The following is a 21,796-nucleotide window of genomic DNA, read 5'->3' as shown; positions in this document are numbered from 1 at the left end:
TGCAGTTCAATACCTTGCCATTACACTCAGTCAAGGTCATAAAATAAAAATTCTTTCACAGGAATAACGTTATCTGCATATCACTAATTTAATAGTAGCCGATAGTGTTATAGTGGCTGCAGCCCCGGCACCTGAGGCTAACATTTCAGTAATCAAAGTGACAAAAAGTTACGTGAGATGGTACTGTTAATGTTTGCAACGATTCTGTCTAAACTGTTACATGCTATACGGAAGTTGCTTATGTCCACAGGGAAAATTTCATCTCTACGAAAGTTAGTAGTATCTTTTGTATTTGTTCTTCCTAAGGATTTAATTTTATATTAATGGAACAACTGTGAAAATATTAATCGTCTGATTTTCAGAATCATAACATAAATTGCCACAGAATACGGTGACAGTTCTAACCATGTTGCCAAATGTTTTCTGGAATTACTTGCAGTTTCAGTTTTCATGAAGATAAGTGTGTTTAAATATGGTACGAAAATTGGTAAATATGGTACGAAAATTCCAGACAGCACTGTATGTTTACCTCTTAGCACAATCTTTATTTGGCATTCACATTTTATGGCTTCATCAATGCTAAACCAACTATAAAACTTTTCTCAGAGCAAATTAGCTTCTTGACCCATTACCTCGACCATGTATATGTTATACATCTATGTCTGAGACAAAGGGTTCTTACAACGACATTCGAACATCAGTCGACAGATGGCAGGCGGAATCGAATGTTAACTGCGCTGCTTAGTTGCTACTTGCGAATTGTCACTGAAGTCGCAGCTAGATTCGACAGCATGACACAAGGTTCACAGAGAGAGGTACTAAATTCAGCATGCGGCTTTCATTGTCAAATACTACTTTGAGTTGCGATTTCAGTCACACCTAGACAGCCTGATTCTGCTAAATTGTCATTGTGATATCTGTGACTTCTCAGTCGTTGTGATTTGTAACAGATACGCGATTTCGTGCCCACCCTCGCAATTACTAAGGCAGTTGCCATTCCTGCAGGCGTTTGCCTCTCTTTTGTTTTTGACTGAGTGTGCGTACAGCGTTTGTGTATTACGAAAATGAGTGATTTTAAGTATGAAGTGTATGGGCACGAGTATAATTACTGAAAGAATCCCAGGCAGCATGTTTGCAAAATCCGTCAACAGCAGCCGCCTGTTAACCACTGAAGCGCCTGCAGCTCCGCACGTGTAGGCTTACCCGCATTCTGCTGTGAGCGAGCTTGGAGACGCCCACCGCCTATGCAGCAGCGGCTTGAATGCCAACGATGGCCACTCTCACTTAGTCGCTGCACATCTATTTATGCTATTTTTCTCCAACTCGAATACCACTTGAAAACTCGCACGGGTGCACAACACCCAGATATGAAAGTGGCCTATACTGGCTGAAAACTGTCGTCTACAGAGACAATTAGAATATATAAATAAAAAATAAGGCGATTGGGGCTAGAATATGGAAAGCCACACACTGCGTGAAATGGAGATTTGTACCTTTTTCTTGTCTGCTAGGGGATGGCAAGCAACAAGCCGAGTAGTAATTGAAGTACCAAGAGATAGCAGCACATACTCGAATTTTATGTGTTGCACGAAGACACGGCACGTCATTTTTGTGATTTAGTATGGTAAGCCACAGCTAAGATGGCGACTTACTGAGGAAATAGCACGAGTTGTTCGGATGAAAAAAAGGTATTGTGGAACTAATACGGAAGCTGGAAGCTGGAAGTGAATCCCTGGGAGATGACAGCGTTGTAGATGTGGATTATCTGCCAAATCCGTGTGCTGTTGCATCATCATCACAGTTAAGCGTCAATAAAACGTATTTATGAGGCATACAGTATCCTAGCATGTGACTATGTGGCCCACAATGATAGTGTACTACAGTCTTAGAACTAATATTTAATGGAACCGTGAAACATGGGACAGTTTCTAAGATATTTACGTAAAGCCCATAAACTGTAAACGATTGTTATACCTGAGTTAGGATTCAGTAGATGCCTGCTATAGGTGTTATTGTGGCTTGCCATTATATAGCTGTTATATTTCTGTATTTTTCAGTGCAGTTTCGTGGATTAAGGCTATTGATAATTCTTGAACTTCCGTAAGGAGGAAGACTTAACTCCTAATCAACAAAAACAGTATTGGATGGACATTCTGTTTCATTTGTAATTACCTTGCCAGTTTTTTACTACATCTGTTTTCTTTGTTTTTAAACAGACCACCTGAAATATCTGGGTAATAAGTAATTCTCACTGACACTGAAATATATAAATTAAAAAAAAAACACACTTCAAACATTCCAGACAATTGGTTTAAGGATCATGAAAGTAGGTTGTGTACGTGGAAGAGACACGGAGACACCAGAGTGTTTCAGTCTCACTGTGCAATGGTAAGACAAAGATTCCTAAACTAGATATTGTGTTGCATGGCATTTCCAGGAGTGAATGTAGACTCTGGCCTTAATGTATTAATTATGAAGTCGAGATTAAAAACTGAGAAAAAGGGGAATGGTAAATAGGAAATTTAAAGAACCGAGGTTTTGAGTGTTTCACAGGCCGCATTACGAAACGATTGACTGGAACAAAGGAAAAAAATGCAACAGAAGAAGAATGAACAGTGTCTGAAGTAGGGCATCAAATAGACGAAATGACAACGCCCAGTAGATTACGCACACATGTAATGCTGAATTTATTTTCTGAATAAAACCGACTTGATCCCTTGTATTATCTTATTTCTGAGTTTGTTTTAGCTACTGACATAATTACATCAAAATTCAGAGCTTGTAAAACAGTGTTCAGTGTTATTCGGTAAAACCTCTCCTTATCCGTTGGTTACTGATTGACAGTGAACATTTTTCCTCAAGTTCTAAGTTTTGACATGATGATGGCAGTAGCTTAAATGACGCTACAAATAAATTAGTATATTAAGCGATCTAGGCGACTTTATTCTCAAAATATCCACAACTAGCTTACGCCCTCTGCTTCGCTCGCGTAGACCGTATGGCCTGCAGAGATTTTTTTTGTTTTGTTTCTGTTTAATCGAATTTTTAAGCTGTTCACAAATTGCAACAACTTCAAAGCTTCCCACGCTAATTAAAGCCATGTAACTACATCTTTTCCAAATGTATTCCTGATCAAAAAACGATTCTGATAGCTGGTGTACGAAGTTTTCGTTAACATGCCTTTTGCTGTCTTGTGAAGATATTTCCATAGCAACTTCCATTCCCACACAGATTTTTTTTATATCTAACCGACAAGTGAACACCAGTTTCATAAGTTTAGCTTTAGAAGTTTTTAATGTAAGGAAATATTTCCTTAAAGCTTTTCATCCCCTATTGCACTCCCTTAGGGGTTGAATTTTCAGAAACACTGAAACATGTATTTTTTGTTATTTCTAAAGGAAAAATCAAACGCCAGTCGTCACAGGCGAAGCCTTGAAATCCTCCAGTAGTTATTTAATAGTTTTTCTTTTTTCAAAAAGACTTTCACCCACTATCTTACCCACTTAGTGGTCGAATGTTCAAAAATGGTGAAACACGAATTTCTTTTATTTTCTGACTGAAAAACCAAATATCAGTTTTCGTAGTTCTAGCTTCAAAATCCCCTTAAGAGCGACATACTTTTAAAAAGCCTTTAATCCCCTATTTACCCACTTAGGAGTGGAATTTCGGACAATCCCTTCTTGAACGATGCCTACAGTATACTATCACCACCCTCTCCAAACTTTAAGCTTCCATCCCTAGCGGTTTGGACTGGGTGTTGATCAATCTGTGAAAGTCTGATCTTATATCACCCCCTTAGTGGTTGAATTTCCAGAAAGAATGAAATATATTATTTCACCTTTCTTGACCGAGAAGTCAGACACCAGTTTTCAACGATTTAGTTTTAAAAATGTTTTCGCAATGAAATATTTTCATAAAACGTTTCACCTCCTATTTCACCCCATAGGGATTGAATTTCCAAAAACAGTGAAACATCTATTTTTATTTCTAATTGACAAGTCAAATTTAAACTTTCATAGATTTAGCTTCAAAAATGCTTTCAAAACAAAATATTTTCATAAAAAATCTTATGCCCTGTAATTTCCAAAAACACTGAAACACCGAGGAGTCAAATACCAATGTTCATAGATGTACCAATAAAAATAATTTTTAGTTCTTTAATAATGATATATTTTCAAAAACAGCTTTGATCCAGTATTTCACCCCCATAGGACTAAATTTCCAAAAATGATTAAAGACGTATTTCTTCATTTCTGATCGAGAAACCAAATATCAATTTTCGTAGGTCTAGCTTCAAAATTGCTGTAATAGCGACATTTTTTAAATAAATCTTCATTTCTTACGGTTGGAATTTCGGAAATTCCTTTCTTAAACGACGTGTATAGCATAAGATCCACACCTTCTCCAAGTCTCAAGTTCCCCTCGTTACCGGTCTGGGCTGGGCGATAATGAGGCAGTCAGTCAGCAGTGAGGATATTGCCTTTCATATGTGGAGACGTCCGCCCCGATAGCTGAGTGGTGAGCCTGACGGATTGTCGTCCTACGGGCCCGGGTTCGATTCCCGGCTGGGTTGGGAATTTTCTCCTCTCAGGGACTGGGTGTTGTGCTGCCTTCATCATCATTTCATACCCATCCACACGCAGCTCGCCCAATGTGGCGTCGAATGTAATAAGACCTGCACCAAGGCGGCAGGACCTGCCCCGCAATTGGCCTCCCGGCTAATGACGCCAAACTCTAATTTCCATATGTAGAGATTATCACAGACTAATTCAGCAAACTTATTTCCTTTAGATTAGCGAAAGTAGAAAGTATGCATAAAATGCAGTAAGTGAAGCAAACTAAAGAACGTAAAGACCTCTAACAATTTTTTGGGTACTTATCATGAGGATGTTGTACTGAACCATACGGAAAATGTACAATCTGTGCGTAATAAATGTTGGCAATCAATTGGTCTGAATTCCCTCATCGTAATGGGGTGCATAGAAAGTGATCCTTCAGCGTATGCCTCCAAGAAAAAAATTTGAGTGCGAAGATAAACAGAAAAGAGTTGTATTCTTTGAAATAGGAATGTAATAATTTTGAAATTTAGGGTGTACAATGCCTTGACCAGTTTTGAAACGTCAAAGAGACACAGATGTTCTTGGATTTAGTGCTTTACCTCGTAGCCAGAGAGGAGGAAAGTACTTTTATGGAAGTACATATATTGAATGTTGTTCAGAACTGTTAAAACTCGCTGAGCTCTTTCTTTTAAAGTTTTCCGTAGCACATTGTCGTTGAAAGAACATTCTCATCAATAGCTACGCAATAGATTCACAATAGAAACCAATTAAAAAGTGAAACCATGATAAGTATGCTGATGGTACGGTGGAATTTACAAGAGTTTTCGTTCGGATTTTTCTGCAGTTATTTCTTGAACAAACTCAAAACTCTACTGAAAACTTGTGTCTTAAGAAATAAAGCAATGGAATTTTAATCAGCTGTAGTTCATTAATTAAAGCTGTAGCTGCATTTCTTGTATTCCATTTTCTCCGCTTAAGTCCTATTTTTTAGAGCTGTTTATCCCATGTACCACGTTTGTTCGTCTCGTCACCCTGGAACCCGGACGGGAATTGTTCTTTACTAACTTGCTCTTCGTTTGAATGTATAAACTGTTTGCTTCATCTCTCTTTTTTTCTGCCCTGTATTTCCCATTTGGCAAATTTAGTGTATCTATCCTTGGCCTGCGCGTACCCCTATAGTTAGACACGTGGGAAAACTAAATGAGTTCGATTGAAGTGCGTCCTAGGCAACTCGCTTCTGCGCATACAAGGCCGAATTTTATAAATCTGTAAATCCAAAATGGTGATCGAATTATTAGTCTGAAACGCACTGCCGAAGAATGTCTTATGTTACTAAGGCAAAAAAAAGAAAAAAATCCTGTCGCCACTTACCTGGAGGGAAGTTCTTGGGTTTCATCTTGACCCAGCTGAGCAGAAGCCAGAGCGCCAGGGAGAATGAAGCCAACACAAACAGCAGCATCTGTACAGACAACACAATGTATTTCCTATGGACATTGGAATGTTGTGGTGTAAACGAGGCTACACATTACACGAATATATTCTGTCGTTTTAACAGTATCCTATAGTTATTGACTACTGAAAGATGTTAAAATTTTAATTCTGTATGGCCCTGAAGTAAAGTAATGCTGTCGTCTAGTGAGGGATGTAGTGACGTGCCCAAATGTAGGTCTTTTTTGTATTGCTGTTTCTTTCCCGCGTTCCAAAGGGGTGAGCTTGGACTGGCAGCGAAACGACAGTAATCCAGTCCTTAACCAAATTAATTTAAGGGGAGTATAAATGGGCATTTTATTGAACAATTTTAATTCTTCTATGCCAAAATTTTATTTGGAATTTGATGATTAATTTGATGTATGATTTATTCAATTTGACTGGCCAGAAGTATATTTAATTTAATGTAATTAATTAGTTGTGTAGCACATTTTTAGGATTTCATAAACCATTTCTCAGTGAAGAATTAATATCTCATGAGCCATAAGGTCTAGATGGGTGAAGTATAATTTAAATTCGAGTGGAAATCTTGCTGCATAAGTCTGTAGGCCAGCCATAACAGTTGTGATCCTTTTTTTACGCTGTTCGTGCGGTATTCTTGGTTTAACGGAGAAGTATGGCTGTTGCAGGCACTGTTGTCTGACGATGCGATACTAGCAGGCGTCTAATACACAATATCATCAATCAGCTACCAGAAAACTATGGTCAAACCATAAGAAGCAACGCAAAACCCCAGATGGTATGAAAAAGGTTGTGTAGGCAATTTTTTCCCATAAAATATCAACAGATGGCAAAGCAATCCACAACATTCATTCAGGCGAGTGGCGTAAATATATAAAAAAAGCTGAATCAGATGTCACTTTAGATAAGTTTACCAACAAGAACTCTTCACCTGAGGCTACTAAAGTGTACAGAGGTTTGAGAAATTCTGTTCTTCTGAAATGTCTGCCAGTGAGAACATAAAGTGTGAAGGAGTCATTCAACAATGTAGTTTGGAATAAGAGTACCTAATAATGAATTTGTGGGGATCCACATAATTCGGTTTGGTATGTATGATGCTCTAATCATATTTAATGATGGCAATACTGCTAGACTGAAAATCTTAGAGTGGAGTTGGGAGTGAAGGCGGGTTGGAACACGCGGACCGTGCGGGAGGAACTGTACGGTGAATGAATTGACAAAGCTGACCTACCAGCCCGAAAAGTGTCCAAGGACGCAAGATCTTTGAGGAGGAGGAAGTGGATGGAGTGATGCAATGTACAAGATCACGACAACTACAGTGCTGCTACGTTTTAACTATTGTTTCTACTAAAATGTGTGATTTGATTTAAATTACTTTGTAACTGCAATTCCGGAAAAACAAAATTTTCTCAAACAAATTACCCATTTCCACAGGAACTATAGGAGATAGTTTCATGATTTTTTTACAGTTTATTTATAATACTCTTGTGATACTACACGTCTAGAACGTATATCCCCAGTTGTTTGTTGTTGTGGTCTTCAGTCCTGAGACTGGTTTGATGCACCTCTCCATGCTACCTTATCCTGTGCAAGCTTCTTCATCTCCCAGTACCTACTGCAACCTACATCCTTCGGAATCTACTTTGTGTAGTCATCCCTTGGTCTCCCTCTACGATTTTTACCCTCCACGCTGCCCTCCAATACTAAATTGGTGATCCCTTGATGCCTCAGAACATGTCCTACCAACCGATCCCTTCTTCTGGTCAAGTTGTGCCACAATCTTCTCTTCTCCCCAATCCTATTCAATACTTCCTCATTAGTTATGTGATCTACCCATCTAATAATCCCCAGTAAGATGCACAAAAATGTAAGGAAGATATGAAACAAAAAGAGATAGAAAAGAAAAATATTCTTGCTAACGCCTAGAATATATACCAAGTGTAGAAGTATGAAACTGGAATTTCGTTGCAACAATTGCACGTCTATTATCTGAAACTGATGAACAATAATTTATTCAAAATAATCTCCATTGCTACTCAAACATTTCTCCCACCTTTCCGGCAGGTTTTGAACGCCACGCCAAAAAACAGTTCTTCTTTTGAAGCAAACCAGTCAGCGAGTTATTTTCTTACATTTTCATACGAATTGAAGCGTTGTTCAGCGAGAGTGCGTCCTAGTGATGCAAATAGATGATAATCCGTCGGAGCCAAGTCTGGAGGATAAGACGCTTGCCCTGGTATTTCGCAACTGAACGCCCCGATCGTTTCCCTGACCCGTTTAGCAGTGTGTGATGGGGCGCTATCATGGAGCAATATCACTTTGTGCTGTCTTTCCCATATTCCAGTCGTTTCTCATGTAATATTCGATGTAAATCGATCATTTGCTGTTGGTAGCGATGAATGTTAACGGTTTCACCAGGTTCTAGCAGATCATAATAGATGACAACCTTCTGATGCCACCGAACGTAGAGCATTCTCTTCTTTCCAAAGCGGTTTGGTCTTGCAGTGGATGTCGATGGTTTGCCTGAATTCACCCATGATTAACGACGGTTGCGATTCTCGAAATCTATCCATTTTTCATCATCTGACACTTTTCGATGTAGAAACTATTTTCTTTTGTATCTGGCGAGCAGCATTTCACAAGTGGTCTTTCGATTTGCTTGCTGTCATTCATTCAGTTCATGCGGAACCTATTTTCCCATTCTCTGCACCTTTTCCATAGCTTTCAACCGAAGAGAAACGGCTTTTTGCGTCACATTCAACCATTCCGCGAGTTCCTGTTGAGTTGGAGGATCATCTTCATCCAATAGGGCCTGCAACTCGTCGTCTTCGAATTTTTCCAGTGGTTTCCCACGCTCGTCGTTTCTCACATCAAAATCACTACTTTTGAATTTTTTGAACCACTAGAGACGCTGTGTTTTCTCAAGAGCATGTTCGCCGAAAGTTTCGACAAGCATTCGATTCTATTGTGCAGCATTTTTCTTCCAGTGATAACAGAAAACCAATGCTGTCCGCAAATCGTAATGCGTAGGCACAAAATTCGACATGTTTACTCGTTTGGAATTCATACTTGGGTTATTGTGTGTTGACATCCGTCGTCAGCCGTCACAGAAAGCAGAAGACGCTGCAGACGCGGTCCCACGGGCCCTACACTGACGGCTAGCACAATCTTTAGGGAAATTCCGGTTTCATACTTCTACATCTTGTACTACAACCAAACTAGAGGAGCATGTACACGAAGCACGTATAAGTAACCTACGAACATTTCATTAAGTTGTATGAAGTTGTTCTTGAGAAAATAGGTCATGAACTTAGCAAATACAACATTAGCAGGATAGGTCATTCATACTCTGTATCTTAGAAGAGGCAGTGGTGGGAAAGTTAGTGTAAATGGATGAGCTATATAGGGTGTTTCACTATTACAGGTAAAAGCGAAAGAAGCGAATAGAGGACACTCAAACAAGCAAATAATCGTAACAAACGTATGTCCGGAAACCAACGGGTTTTCACGATAGGAAGCATGCAGAAGTGCAGTCATGCCAATGTTACAACACTACCTAAGGCTACGTTTATTCCGAAACACCACTTGTGGTGCATAAATTACAAAGGGACAGCCTTCGTTTGATTGTATTATCATTCTGGATACCTAAGTACTCGTAGTGGCAACAAAACGACTATTCACGTTGGTGTGTAGAATATGTGAGTCTGGCGACATACCACCTGACTTTCGGAAAAGCATCATCCACACAATTCCGAAGACGGCAAGAGCTGACAAGTGCGAGAATTATCGCACAATCAGCTTAACAGCTCATGCATCGAAGCTGCTTACAAGAATAATATACAGAAGAATAGAAAAGAAAATTGAGAATGCGCTAGGTAACGATCAGTTTGGCTTTAGGAAAAGTAAAGGCAAGAGAGAGGCAATTCTGACGTTACGGCTAATAATGGAAGCAAGGCTAAAGAAAAATGAAGACACGTTCATAGGATTTGTCGACCTGGAAAAAGCGTTCGACAATACAAAATGGTGCAAGCTGTTCAAGATTCTGAAAAAAGTAGGGGTAAGCTATAGGGAGAGACGGGTCATATACAATATGTACAACAACCAAGAGGGAATAATAAGAGTGGACGATCAAGAACGAAGTGCTCGTATTAAGAAGGGCGTAAGACAAGGCTGTAGCCTTTCGCCCCTACTCTTCAATCTGTACATCGAGGAAGCAATGATGGAAATAAAAGAAAGGTTCAGGAGTGGAATTAAAATACAAGGTGAAAGGATATCAATGATACGATTCGCTGATGGCATTGCTATCCTGAGTGAAAGTGAAGAAGAATTAAATGATCTGCTGAACGGAATGAACAGTCTAATGAGTACACAGTATGGTTTAAGAGTAAATCGGAGAAAGACGAAGGTAATGAGAAGTAGTAGAAATGAGAACAGCGAGAAACTTAACATCAGCAGTGATGGTCACGAAGTCAATGAAGTTAAGGAATTCTGCTACCTAGGCAGTAAAATAACCAATGACGGACGGAGCAAGGAGGACATCAAAAGCAGACTCGCTATGGCAAAAAAGGCATTTCTGGCCAAGAGAAGTCTACTAATATCAAATACCGGCCTTAATTTGAGGAAGAAATTTCTGAGGATGTACGTCTGGAGTACAGCATTGTATGGTAGTGAAACATGGACCATGGGAAAACCGGAACAGAAGAGAATCGAAGCATTTGAGATGTGGTGCTATAGACGAATGTTGAAAATTAGGTGGACTGATAAGGTAAGGAATCAGGAGGTTCTACGCACAATCGGAGAGGAAAGGAATATGTGGAAAACACTGATAAGGAGAAGGGACAGGATGATGGGACATCTGCTAAGACATGAGGGAATGACTTCCATGTACTAGAGGGAGCTGTAGAGGGCAAAAACTGTAGAGGAAGACAGAGATTGGAATACGTCAAGCAAATAATTGAGGACGTAGGTTGCAAGTGCTACTCTGAGATGAAGAGGTTAGCACAGGAAAGGAATTCGTGGCGGGCCGCATCAAACCAGTCAGTAGACTGAGGACAAAAAAAAAAAATAGTACTCGTAAGCAACGGTTCAACAAGTGTATCGGCCGTTGCTTGCCAGTACTATAGCTTGCCACGTCCTCCAACTTGAATCTGCCAGCTCTTTTCATTGGGAATATTTTAAAGCTCTGCTGCATTCCAGCCCTACTGACAACCGTCGATGAACTATGGGAATGCGTTGTGGATGGTTGTCAGTGCACTCGGAACACGTCTGGCGTTTTTGAACGAATACAGGCGTGATGAAGACACGTTTGAAGCCTGCTTCACATGAACAATGTCTTGTCCAGTTCTGGAACGTCAAAGACAACACAGATATTCTTGGATTTAGTGGATTACCTCGTACTCATAGAGGAAAGTACTTTTATAGAAGTGCATTTATTGATTGCTGTTCAGATCTGTTAAAACTCGCTGCGTTCTTTCTTTTAAAGCTAAGTGGACAACTTGTCGTATTGTGTTTGTCCTTAATGTATATCTGTAGTTTGGATTCTCGAGGACTCTCTTTCAATGTGTTCACATCACATCGGGGAAGCCATTGGTTTGCGGAACAGTGTTTATTAGGACTGTCTGCTTCTTTCATTATCCTCTAATCGCCCCATTCTTTTATAGCTATAATAGTATGGAGAAGCTTTTTACTAATGACATTTAAAATATTGCGTATGATAACTTTCGCATAACATTTAAAAAACAGTGAGTTGCGAGAAAGATAAAACATACACTGAAGCGTATTGCACTACTATACCAGATGATGCGAAGGACCTGCATTTAGGACCAGTGATGGGGAGAAGAAAGGTGGCTTCATCCAAATTGTTCAAATGGCTCTAAGAACTATGGGACTTAACATCTGTGGTCATCAGTCCCTAAACTAAGAACTACTTAAACCTAACTAACCTAAGGACATCACACATCCACGCTCGAGGCAGGATTCGAACCTGCGATCGTAGCAGCCGCGTGGTTCCGGACCAAATCGCCTAGAACCGCTCGGCCACCGCGGCCGACTGGCTTGATCCTTTGGGATAGTTAGTTTATGGAGCTAACTGGCTCACATGAGCTGGATTGTAAGGATAGGTATAATGTGGTCGACAGGGAAGCGCTAGCTTCGGGATATAGACCGCTAGGAGGGGCAATGTCAAGGTCAGAAGGAAAAAATAAAAGTGACATAGTGGGAGATGAAATCAGAAAGGGGTAGGGAGAAGCGAGTTGAATTTGATAGGAGGGATCAAGGCAGATTTCGTTGTCAGGAAGTCGAAGCGTGTCACGACAAGAAGAGTGTGTAAGCGGCTGTCACTAAGATACTTTTGTCACGTGTATCTACTGAGAGTAGCGAATAGTATACGTCTCGGTAGCTACACAGAGGCAATAGTGATTAAAGTTTTATTGATCAGTGTAATGGCGCAGTTAGCCTATGTCCCGTTACTTCCCTGGTTTCCATCTTACAGACTGTTGTAAAATGACTCACTGATACGAATAAAAATATGTGCTCAGACTTTTCGTAGCGTTAACTGATTATACAGGGTGTTTCAAAAAGAATATACGCATTACAAAGTATTATTTTGTCCAAACTATCGATCGCTGCGCCTCGGCTCGGCTATTGGAGAAACGAATACATAATCTAGTATATATTAACAGTCTCTAGATGTCAGTTGTCTTTTGTTTTGCTTGGTAACCGTCATATGTTTGAAATGGCTACGCCGCAGTAGTAATCATTTTGTGCTCTCGAGTTTGCGAAGTGCAGTTCTGTGATTAAAGCGCAGCAAGATGATGAAATTGCAGTGATATACATAGTCAATCACAAGGAAGAAAACCAGCAGTAGACATCACTGATTTCGATTTATAGCCATACAATGCCCGCTCCTTCCCCCCCCCCCCCCCCCCCCTCCCCCAAATGCCGCACCAGCAGCTACAGTAAAAAACAATGGACAAAGAGTTCTCGATTAATCTAGTTTAAGACTGTTTATTTTAAGTAACATTTCTCTATATGTATATATGTATGTATGTATGTATAAACGCCTAAAGAAGAACAGAGCATGTTCGAAAGGCGTTTCATTATGTTAGATGAAGCATAAAATAAAAAGTGACTGGTAGCAGAAACGTGAAATAAATAATTAGGGATCTCCAGACTCCTTAGCGTAAACACAATGAGGAAGGCGCAAACTAAAACGTGTCTCAAGCTAGATTTTTTTCGGTTAGAATTCGAAAGAGATTTATCTGCAGTCCTTAGAATAATTGAATGGTGAGTTTATGCTATTTTTACTTTCACAATTCCAAATTTCACAGAATGGTTGAAATTCTTTCTCTCTCTCTCTCTCTCTCTCTCTCTCTCTCTCTCTCTCTCTCTCTCTCTCTCCCTCTCTCTCTCCCTTTTTTTTTACCCCACTCCAGATTGAGGCAAACTATTGAGGCTTTTTGATGTAGCAGGATGTATCTGAAACTGTTGTTTCTGAAACAAATTTATAATGGTGCAGTCACCTGTGCAGGATACGGCCGGTGTTGATGCAGCGCTACTTCACGTTTTTCCTCCTCACTTAACACAATAACGTCAACTGCACAGCGATGGTGGCATGACCTGTGGCAATTGACCGCGGCCGGAGGAGGTCGGTGATCAAAGAGACCATTGTGTAGCCATTAGTACACAGCGGCGGTCTCTGACCTCGGGTCGGCTCTCTCAGGAGATGCCGACGCCACAAACACTGAGACATACACAGCAATTCCTCCAGGAATCGTCTTACTATTTACGATAGCTTTAAAAGAAAATATTCAAATCTTTAAGGGAGATGAAAATTTAATTGCGATGGGAGACAACAATGGGATAGTGGAAGAAGTAAGAGACGGAAGAAACAGCAGAAGAGCATGGGCTGGAGGGGAAATAATAGAAGTGGGAGTCACCTGGTACAATTTTGCGCAGAACACAGTTCAAACATTGAGAGCGATTTGAGAAGTATCAAAGAAGTTCTATATGTGGAAGAGACCGACAGACAACGGAAGGTTTCATACAGATAATATTGTGATCAGCCAAAACGTATAAACAGTTACTAAACAGCCTGTTTGTCCACCTCTGATACGCGATGAAGCAACAGTTCTGCGTGGCAAGGATTCAACAAGTCCTTAGTGAGTTTCCAAAGGTATGTAGCACCAGATGTCCCGGCACAATCCACTCAATTCCTGGAAATTCTGGACTTGGGCTTTATGGGCGCAGAGCTGGAACCCGAAGGCATCCCAGAAGTGTTCCAGCACGATCATATCACGCGGGTTTGGTGGCCATGACATCAACGTGAGTTCACTATCATGCTCCTCAAACCACTGTAGCACGATTCTCGCCTTGTAACACGGGCAATTGTTCTGCTGGGAGATCCCTTAGTCGTTGAGGAAGATACAGATATCTAGCACGAAGCAACACGGATGTTCGGTGATGATGTTCGGATAGTCCACCGTCGGAATTAATAAAACGTTCCGGGCCTTTATGCCGTGGTCGAATGGATTACATATTCAACGTTCCGTCACCATCGAGGGAAGACATTTTGATGGCGGATCATAGCTTCCTTGAGTGTCGAATCATACCATTGCTCGCTACTGACTGCAGCAAACTAACGTTTATGTGGGCTCCCGCGCAGTGGCGTGATGTCACATGCTTTAAATACCCGAGGGCAACTGGCAGCTGTCGGTCGCCGTCGTCCGCTGTGGACGACTGGTACACGTGTTCCGCATAGGGATCCAGGTGTCATGCAGTTTTACACCCTGCTCCTTCCTATTGAAATTCCTGGGGTGTTTAACTATCTCTATGGCCTCTCTGTATTGCTTTCCTTGGTATACGCTTCTGGCTGCCAGTATTTGAGTCGTATCAAAATGAATGTGACAGTCTCCTGGTTGCAAAGCACGTACCGCAACAGCTGATCTGACAATCTAGCCCCCTTCTACAGTTGTCCTTCTGCTCTGTAAGTTGTTTCTTGACCGTTCTTTCTGTAGTACCCATAACAACACGGAACCCTATAAAGTTCGGTTTTTTCCGGGGGTTTGCGAGCATCCTTGGTCAAATTTAGGTGATCCTGTATCTTCGTGGTGAGTTTGTAGTTTACCACCTTCTTCCGTTTTTTCAAAATTTTTCGTGTGGGGTCAGTAACGTCCTTAATGAAACGCAAGAAAATTTTCCATTTCACAGGCGCTTGTGCATCGCTATGATTTTTATGCTGCGGTCTTGACACGCTTTTTACCTCAACAGACGAATAATCATTCTTGAACAATGCACTGTTGAGCTGGTTTAGTTACGCCTCAAGCAGCTCTGGTTCGCAGATGTTTCCTGCTCTGTCCACCAACGAAATACGATGCCTCGCTTTTGTTGTGGATGGTGGTTAGAATCCTGGTGCAGGAAATGGTCAGTGTGCGTGGGTTTTTCGTAAACTGTATGGCCTGCAGCGATTTTCTGTAAAGGCCAGGTCGGTGCCAGGGGCACGCCCACCGGGATTGGCTCGGTGGGAACGGCCAAAAAGTAGGTTTGTACATTCACTGGCACGTCTGTAACGCTGCAGGAGCTAGCTTCAGAATACTTACATTAGAGTACAGAGACTAGTTCTTACCCATTGAATAACTAACATCTCACATCCTGTAGCATGTAAGAAGGTTAGAAATGGAATTAGTAAACGCTGCTAAATATTACTGAATGTACTGTAGATCTCAGGACCCACTAATGTATGAGGTGCTGGATTATCATGTATGATATTATTGGTTTGAGAAAAGATTATTTTTTTTAAAAAACAACTGTGTGGCCTAAGCTACAATCTCGTTTCTTGAAAGCTAGAACATCAAGAAAATTGAATCTTCCATCTGACTCATCCTGCAAGGTAAACTGAATATTCAGATCAGTCTCGTCGAGACTGTGAAATCGGTCTAGTTCTCCTCTGGCGTGCCTCCACAAAACAAAGTACCATCCCTGGCTGGGCAGTTGTTGTCAGTTTCCAGCGCCCGCTCCCCGAATTTTTTAATAAAGTAATTCACTATAACGTGGCTTGAGGCGCTTCCCATAGCCACGCCATCAGTATTTTTGAAGAGCTCATAATTCGTTTTGCAATCCTGCTCGTGAGGCAATATTTAAACACTTCTTCAACATCGGGACGGAAAATCCGTAGAGCGGAATCATCGTAAGTACCGATGTAACATCAAAACTAGCTAATATGTCTCCCTACTGGGCCACTATGTCGTTTAATTTATTGATAAAATGATAAAATATACTGAATTCTTGATCTAGGAATCCGATCAGCCCATCGGAACATTTTATTAATTGTCACATTTCAGGCCGTGAATCGTCACGGCTCTTTCATTACTATCGCAAGTCGCATGGGAGACCAAGAGACTGCCTCCTATAGCAAAATACTATCTCCCCTCCCCGCCCCTCCCCCCACCCCCGCCCAACCGCGTCCATGGCGTGGTGCATGTTTCAAGTAGCTGTTTCTCTGGATTACAGCGTATCCCGACACGACCATCGTCCTGGTGTAGCAAGAATCGTAATTCATCCGACCAGGTGACACGTTTGCATTGATCCAGGATCCATTGTAGATTATCCCATGCCCACTGCAATCGTAACTGAACATTGGGTTAACAAACCAAGACGAATGGATCGTCTGCAGCGCAGCCACGCGTTCAATAACGTGCACTCAACGATGTTTTCTGAAACGTGCCTGCACCGCCACTGTACTCTGTCGTCAGACCTTCCACACATAGCCGCCTATCCTGCTTTACAGAGCCGGCAAGCCTCCTACCAGCACGTTCCGCCATGAGTTACGGACGTACGCCTTCATTTACATCTACAAACATACTCCGCAAGCCAGCGTATGGTGTGAGGCGGAGGGCCCACTAGTCGTTTCTCTTCCACTCGGAAACAGAGCGATGGAGAAACGACTGTCTTTGTGACTACGAAAGAGCCACAGTCTCTCTAGTCTTATCTCAGTGGTCCTTACGCGAAATACACGTTGGTTGCAGTAGGGTCGCTTTGCAGTCAGCCTCAAATGCCAGTTTCCTCAATAGCGCTCCTCAAAAAGAGCGATGCCTTCCGTCCAGTTATTCAGATTTGAGTTCCCGAAGCAGTAATTAAAACTTCAGAGCTAAGAAGTCGTGGTCGAAAGATAGAAATTCTATATGTACATGACAGACCCAAAGAAACTAGTGCACCTGCCTAAAATAGTGTATGGCACCCCTGAGTAAGCAGAAGTGCTGCAACACGACGTGGTATGGACTCGACTAATGTCTGAAGTAGTGCTCGAGGGAACTGACACCGTGACTCCTTCAGGGCTGTCCATAAACCCGTAAGACCGCGAGGGGGTGGAGATCTCTTCAGAACAGCACGATGCAAGGCATCCCAGATATACTTAATAATGTTCATGTCTGGGGAGTCTGGTGGCCAGCGGAAGTGTTTAAACTAGGAAGAGTGTCCCTGGAACAACTCTGTTGCTATTCTGGACGTGTGGGGTGTCGCACTGTCCTGCTGGAATTGCCCAAGTCCGTTGGAATACACAATGGATATGAATGGATGCAGGTGATCAGACAGGATGCTTGCGTAGGTGTCACAGTCGTATCAGCTGTCCCGTATCACTCCAACTCTCCAACTGCACACGCCCCACACCATTACAGAGCGTCTATCAGCTCGAACAGTCCCCTGCTGCCATGGAGGGTCCATGGATTTATGAGGTTGTCTCCATACCCTTACACGTCAATCCGCTCGATACAATTTGAAACGAGACTCGTCCGACCTGGCAATATGTTTCCAGTCATCAACAGTCCAATGTCGGTGTTGACGGGCCCAGGTGAGCCGTAAAGCTTTGTGTCGTGCAGTCATCAACGGTACACGAGTGGGCTTTCCGTTCTGAAAGTTCATATCGATGATGTTTCATTTAAATGGTTCGCACGTTAACACTTGTTCATGGCCCAGCAGTAATATCTGCAGCAGTTTGCGGAAGGGTTGCACTTCCTGTAACGTTGAACGATTCTCTTCGGTCCCGTTCCTGCAAGATCTTTTTCCGGCAAAAGCGATGTGGAGATTTGACGTTTTACTGGATTCCTGATATTCAAGGCCGGCCGCTATGACTAAGCGGTTCTAGGAGCTTCAGTCCGGAGCCGTGCTGCTGCTACGGCCGCAGGTTCGAATCCTGCCTCCGGCATGGATGTGTGTCATGTCCTTAGGTTAGTTGGGTTTAAGTAGAAAATGAACTACATCGTAAGTTGTAATTCTTACAATAGTAACAGATGAAATTGTGGTTTTTGGGCATCGTTTGCACATGAGTGAATATAGAGGCTCATTTGTATTCTGTATTTTGCCGTGAACGTACCTTTTCAGAAGTTCAGAATGAGGTTGAAACCTGTATCCTGGATACAACTTCGAAACTTCTCCTTGTGAGTGTAGGGGTTGTTACCGCCCTGAACCTATAGATACGAGTATTTCCAGCAGATTATCATTATGAATCGTATGTTCATCTGTCGACGCAATCTGGAAACGTAGCTCTTCGTACGCTTTTCATTTCATTTACACTGCATAGAGCCTAGCATTAGTGAGCGATGGTACAATCGAACACTTGAGTAAATCTCCGTCAGCAGCACAATGTAAAACAAGAATTGCTTCCTTGCAAACAAAGCAGATGGTTTGTTGTTGTTACAAAGACACCGGAACAGAGTCACACATGATCTATAAAACCAGAGTATATACCACAGCCTGCTAGGTACATCCTGTGCAAGTTTGCTTGGAAGTAATGCAGGGAAGCGTTGTTCACCGAACTACTCATAGTATTGAAGTGTTGCTTCAAAACATGGGCGTGGCAGGAAGGTAGCGTCCTCATTTAATTATTTCTGAGTCACTTCAGATGCGATTTCGTCATTGAAACTTTGAGTATTTATCGTGCAAGAGTTCTACTCATAAATAAAAAATGAATTGAAAATTGACGTTCACAGCGAATTTGGTAAACGTCCCCCTTAACATCTTAATCATTTTTCTTTTCATGTGGTTTCGTCGCAAAACCCTCAGAAAACCTTTCACACACTTGAAACCATGCGGCTCTGTTCTTAGTCTTATTATGGTCCTCCTTCCGAGATGTGTCCGTATTTCAGGGCATTTCTTCAACTATTCAGTACAGATTTCCACATCCAAACCGGCTGGAAATGGCAGTCTTACTGATGTAAATCTGAACTGGAAGAAAATATTACCGAGTTTCTCAAACAATTACGTTCATCTACTTTTGTTCTTCGTATAACTCCTGGTCTTGGAAACAGACGAGTTAATTTCCTGATATATTTTGCATTTTCCCACTCAATAATGTCTTATAGAATAATTTTCTGCGGTAACTGTATTAGAGATTAGATTAGATTAGTACTTGTTCCATAGATCATGAATACGACACTTCGTAATGATGTGGAACGCGTCAGGTTAACAAAAGGTGTCCATACTAGATATTACATTACACAAAGTAGTACATCACTCTTCATATTTTTAATTTTTTTGGGCGGGGGGGGGGGGGGGAATTACCCACTTACTATATCCAAAAATTCATCTAATGAGTAGACAGAGTTACCATTCATACATTCTTTTAACTTCTTTCTAAATGCTATATTAACTTCTTTCTAAATGCTATATGGCTATATGGCAGACTTTTGATACTATTAGGTAAGTGACCAAAGACTTTTGTGGCAGCATAATTTACCCCCTTCTGAGCCAAAGTTAGATTTAACCTTGAGTAGTGAAGATCATCCCTTCTCCTAGTGTTGTAGCCATGTACACTGTTATTACTTCTGAATTCGTTCGGATTGTTAATAACAAATTTCATAAGTGAATATATATATATTGTGAGGCTACAGTGAAGATCCCTAGCTCTTTAAATAAGTGTCTGCACGATGATCTTGGATGAGCTCCAGCAATTATTCTTATTACACGCTTTTATGCAATGAACACTCTTTTACTCAATTATGAGTTACCCCAGAATATGATGTCAAACGAAAGCAGAGAATGAAAATAGGGGTGGTAAGCTAATGTACTGAGATGTATATCACCAAAATTTGCAATGACCCTAACAACATAAGTAGCTGAACTCAAGCGTTTCAGCAGATCTTCAGTGTGTTTTTTCCAGTTCAACCCCTCATCAACGCATACACCTAGAAATTTTGATTATTCTACCTTAGCTACCGACTTCTGATCGAAGTCTATAACAATGGTGTCATTCCATTTACTGTGTGGAACTGTATAGTTATACTTGCACCGTCGGCAAAAAGTACCAGCTTTGCATCTTCGTGAATATAGAATGGCAAGTCATTAAAATACATTAAGAACAGCAAAGGACCCAAGACCGAATCTTGCAGCACCCCATTCTTGATTGTTCCCCAGTTTGAGAAATCACCAGTTCTTTGCATATTATGTGAACTGCTTATTTCAACTTTCTGCACTCTTCCAGATAGGTAAACCATTTGAGCGCTGTCCCATTCATATCACAGTACTTGAGCTTATCTAGAAGTATTCCATGATTTACACAATCAAAAGCCTTTGAGAGATCACAAAAAATCCCAACGGGTGACTTCCGGTTACTCAGAGCATTTAATTCTCATTAGTGAAAGTATATATAGCATTTTCCGTTGAAAAAACTTTCTGGAAACCAAACTGACATTTTGTTAAAACTTTATTTTTTCAAAGGTCTGAAGCTACTGTACAATACATTACTTTTTCAAGAATGTTGGATAAGGCAGTCAGAAGAGAGATTGGGCGGTAGTTGTTGACATCAGACATATCCCCTTTTTTATGCAGTGGTTTAACAATGGCATACTTCAGTCTATCTGAGAAAACACCCTGCTTCAGAGAGCTATTACATCTGTGGCTAAGAATCCCACTTGTATCTTAGGAACAAGCTTTTATTATCCTGCTGGAAATGCCATCAATTCCATGTGAGCTTTTATTCTTGAGAGAGTTTATTATCTTCCTTTCAGAATGAGATGTAAGTGGAATTTCAATTGTATCAAATTGTGTGGGTAAGGCCTCTTCCATTAACTGCCTTGCTTCTTCTAATGAGCATTTATATCCTATTTTCTCTACATTTAAAAAATGATTATTCAAAATTTGTGATCATTTGTCGAAGAACATAAATTGTCTGATAGGTACTGAAACAGATTTTAATTTTCCCTAAAATCATTTTTTCTGGACAGTTTATTCTTTAAAAATTGAAAGCCTCTAAAAAAACCTTGTTTTCATTGTAGGTGCGTTAGTAGTACTAAAAACTGTAGTATTCTTTAATGACAACACCACTCACACACACACACACACACACACACACACACACACACACACACATATATTTATCTTGTAAACTAATTCGTTCCACATTATTTCGATGGAAAAAACGTTAAAATGATCTATGGAGCACGTAAGTAACTAATGTACTAGCCATAAATGTGAACGTGTTTGTCTACAGCGATCCGACTTTCATGGATCAACAGAGCAAGCTAGGTTTCTCAATATCTCTGTTTATCGTTGTTGAGGACATTTTTCGCTACCCATAGAGGCCATCAACATAAAATGCTTTCCATAATTGTACTACGACAGACGTCAGTGATACACGCCTAAAATTACATACATCTATTCGATGACTCTTCTTAAAATCTGGAACGATCTGAGAATTTTTCCAATCACTTGGTCCGTTTCGTTGTTCGATAAACTACTGGTAGAGTCTTCTGACTGGTTTGATGCGGCCTACCACGAATTCCTCTCCTGCACCAACCTCT

The 21,796-nt window shown here is 41.0% G+C and overlaps 1 protein-coding gene across 3 annotated transcripts in view; it reads right to left on the bottom strand.

Moving 5' to 3' along the window:
* LOC126272979 (methyl farnesoate epoxidase-like) overlaps window positions 1–21,796 on the bottom strand; it is a 130,074-nt gene that overhangs the window by 78,878 nt on the left and 29,400 nt on the right. For all 3 annotated transcript variants that reach the window (XM_049976320.1, XM_049976322.1, XM_049976321.1), the window contains exon 2: window positions 5,931–6,018. In XM_049976320.1, coding sequence (XP_049832277.1) covers window positions 5,931–6,018 — 88 coding nt within the window. The remainder of the gene's footprint in view (window positions 1–5,930; window positions 6,019–21,796) is intronic.

Source organism: Schistocerca gregaria, chromosome 5 (genome assembly GCF_023897955.1).
Source record: "Schistocerca gregaria isolate iqSchGreg1 chromosome 5, iqSchGreg1.2, whole genome shotgun sequence".
Taxonomy (NCBI): Eukaryota; Metazoa; Arthropoda; class Insecta; order Orthoptera; family Acrididae; genus Schistocerca; species Schistocerca gregaria.
Note: the sequence above shows the minus strand (reverse complement) of the source record. Positions and strands in the feature narration are given on the sequence as shown.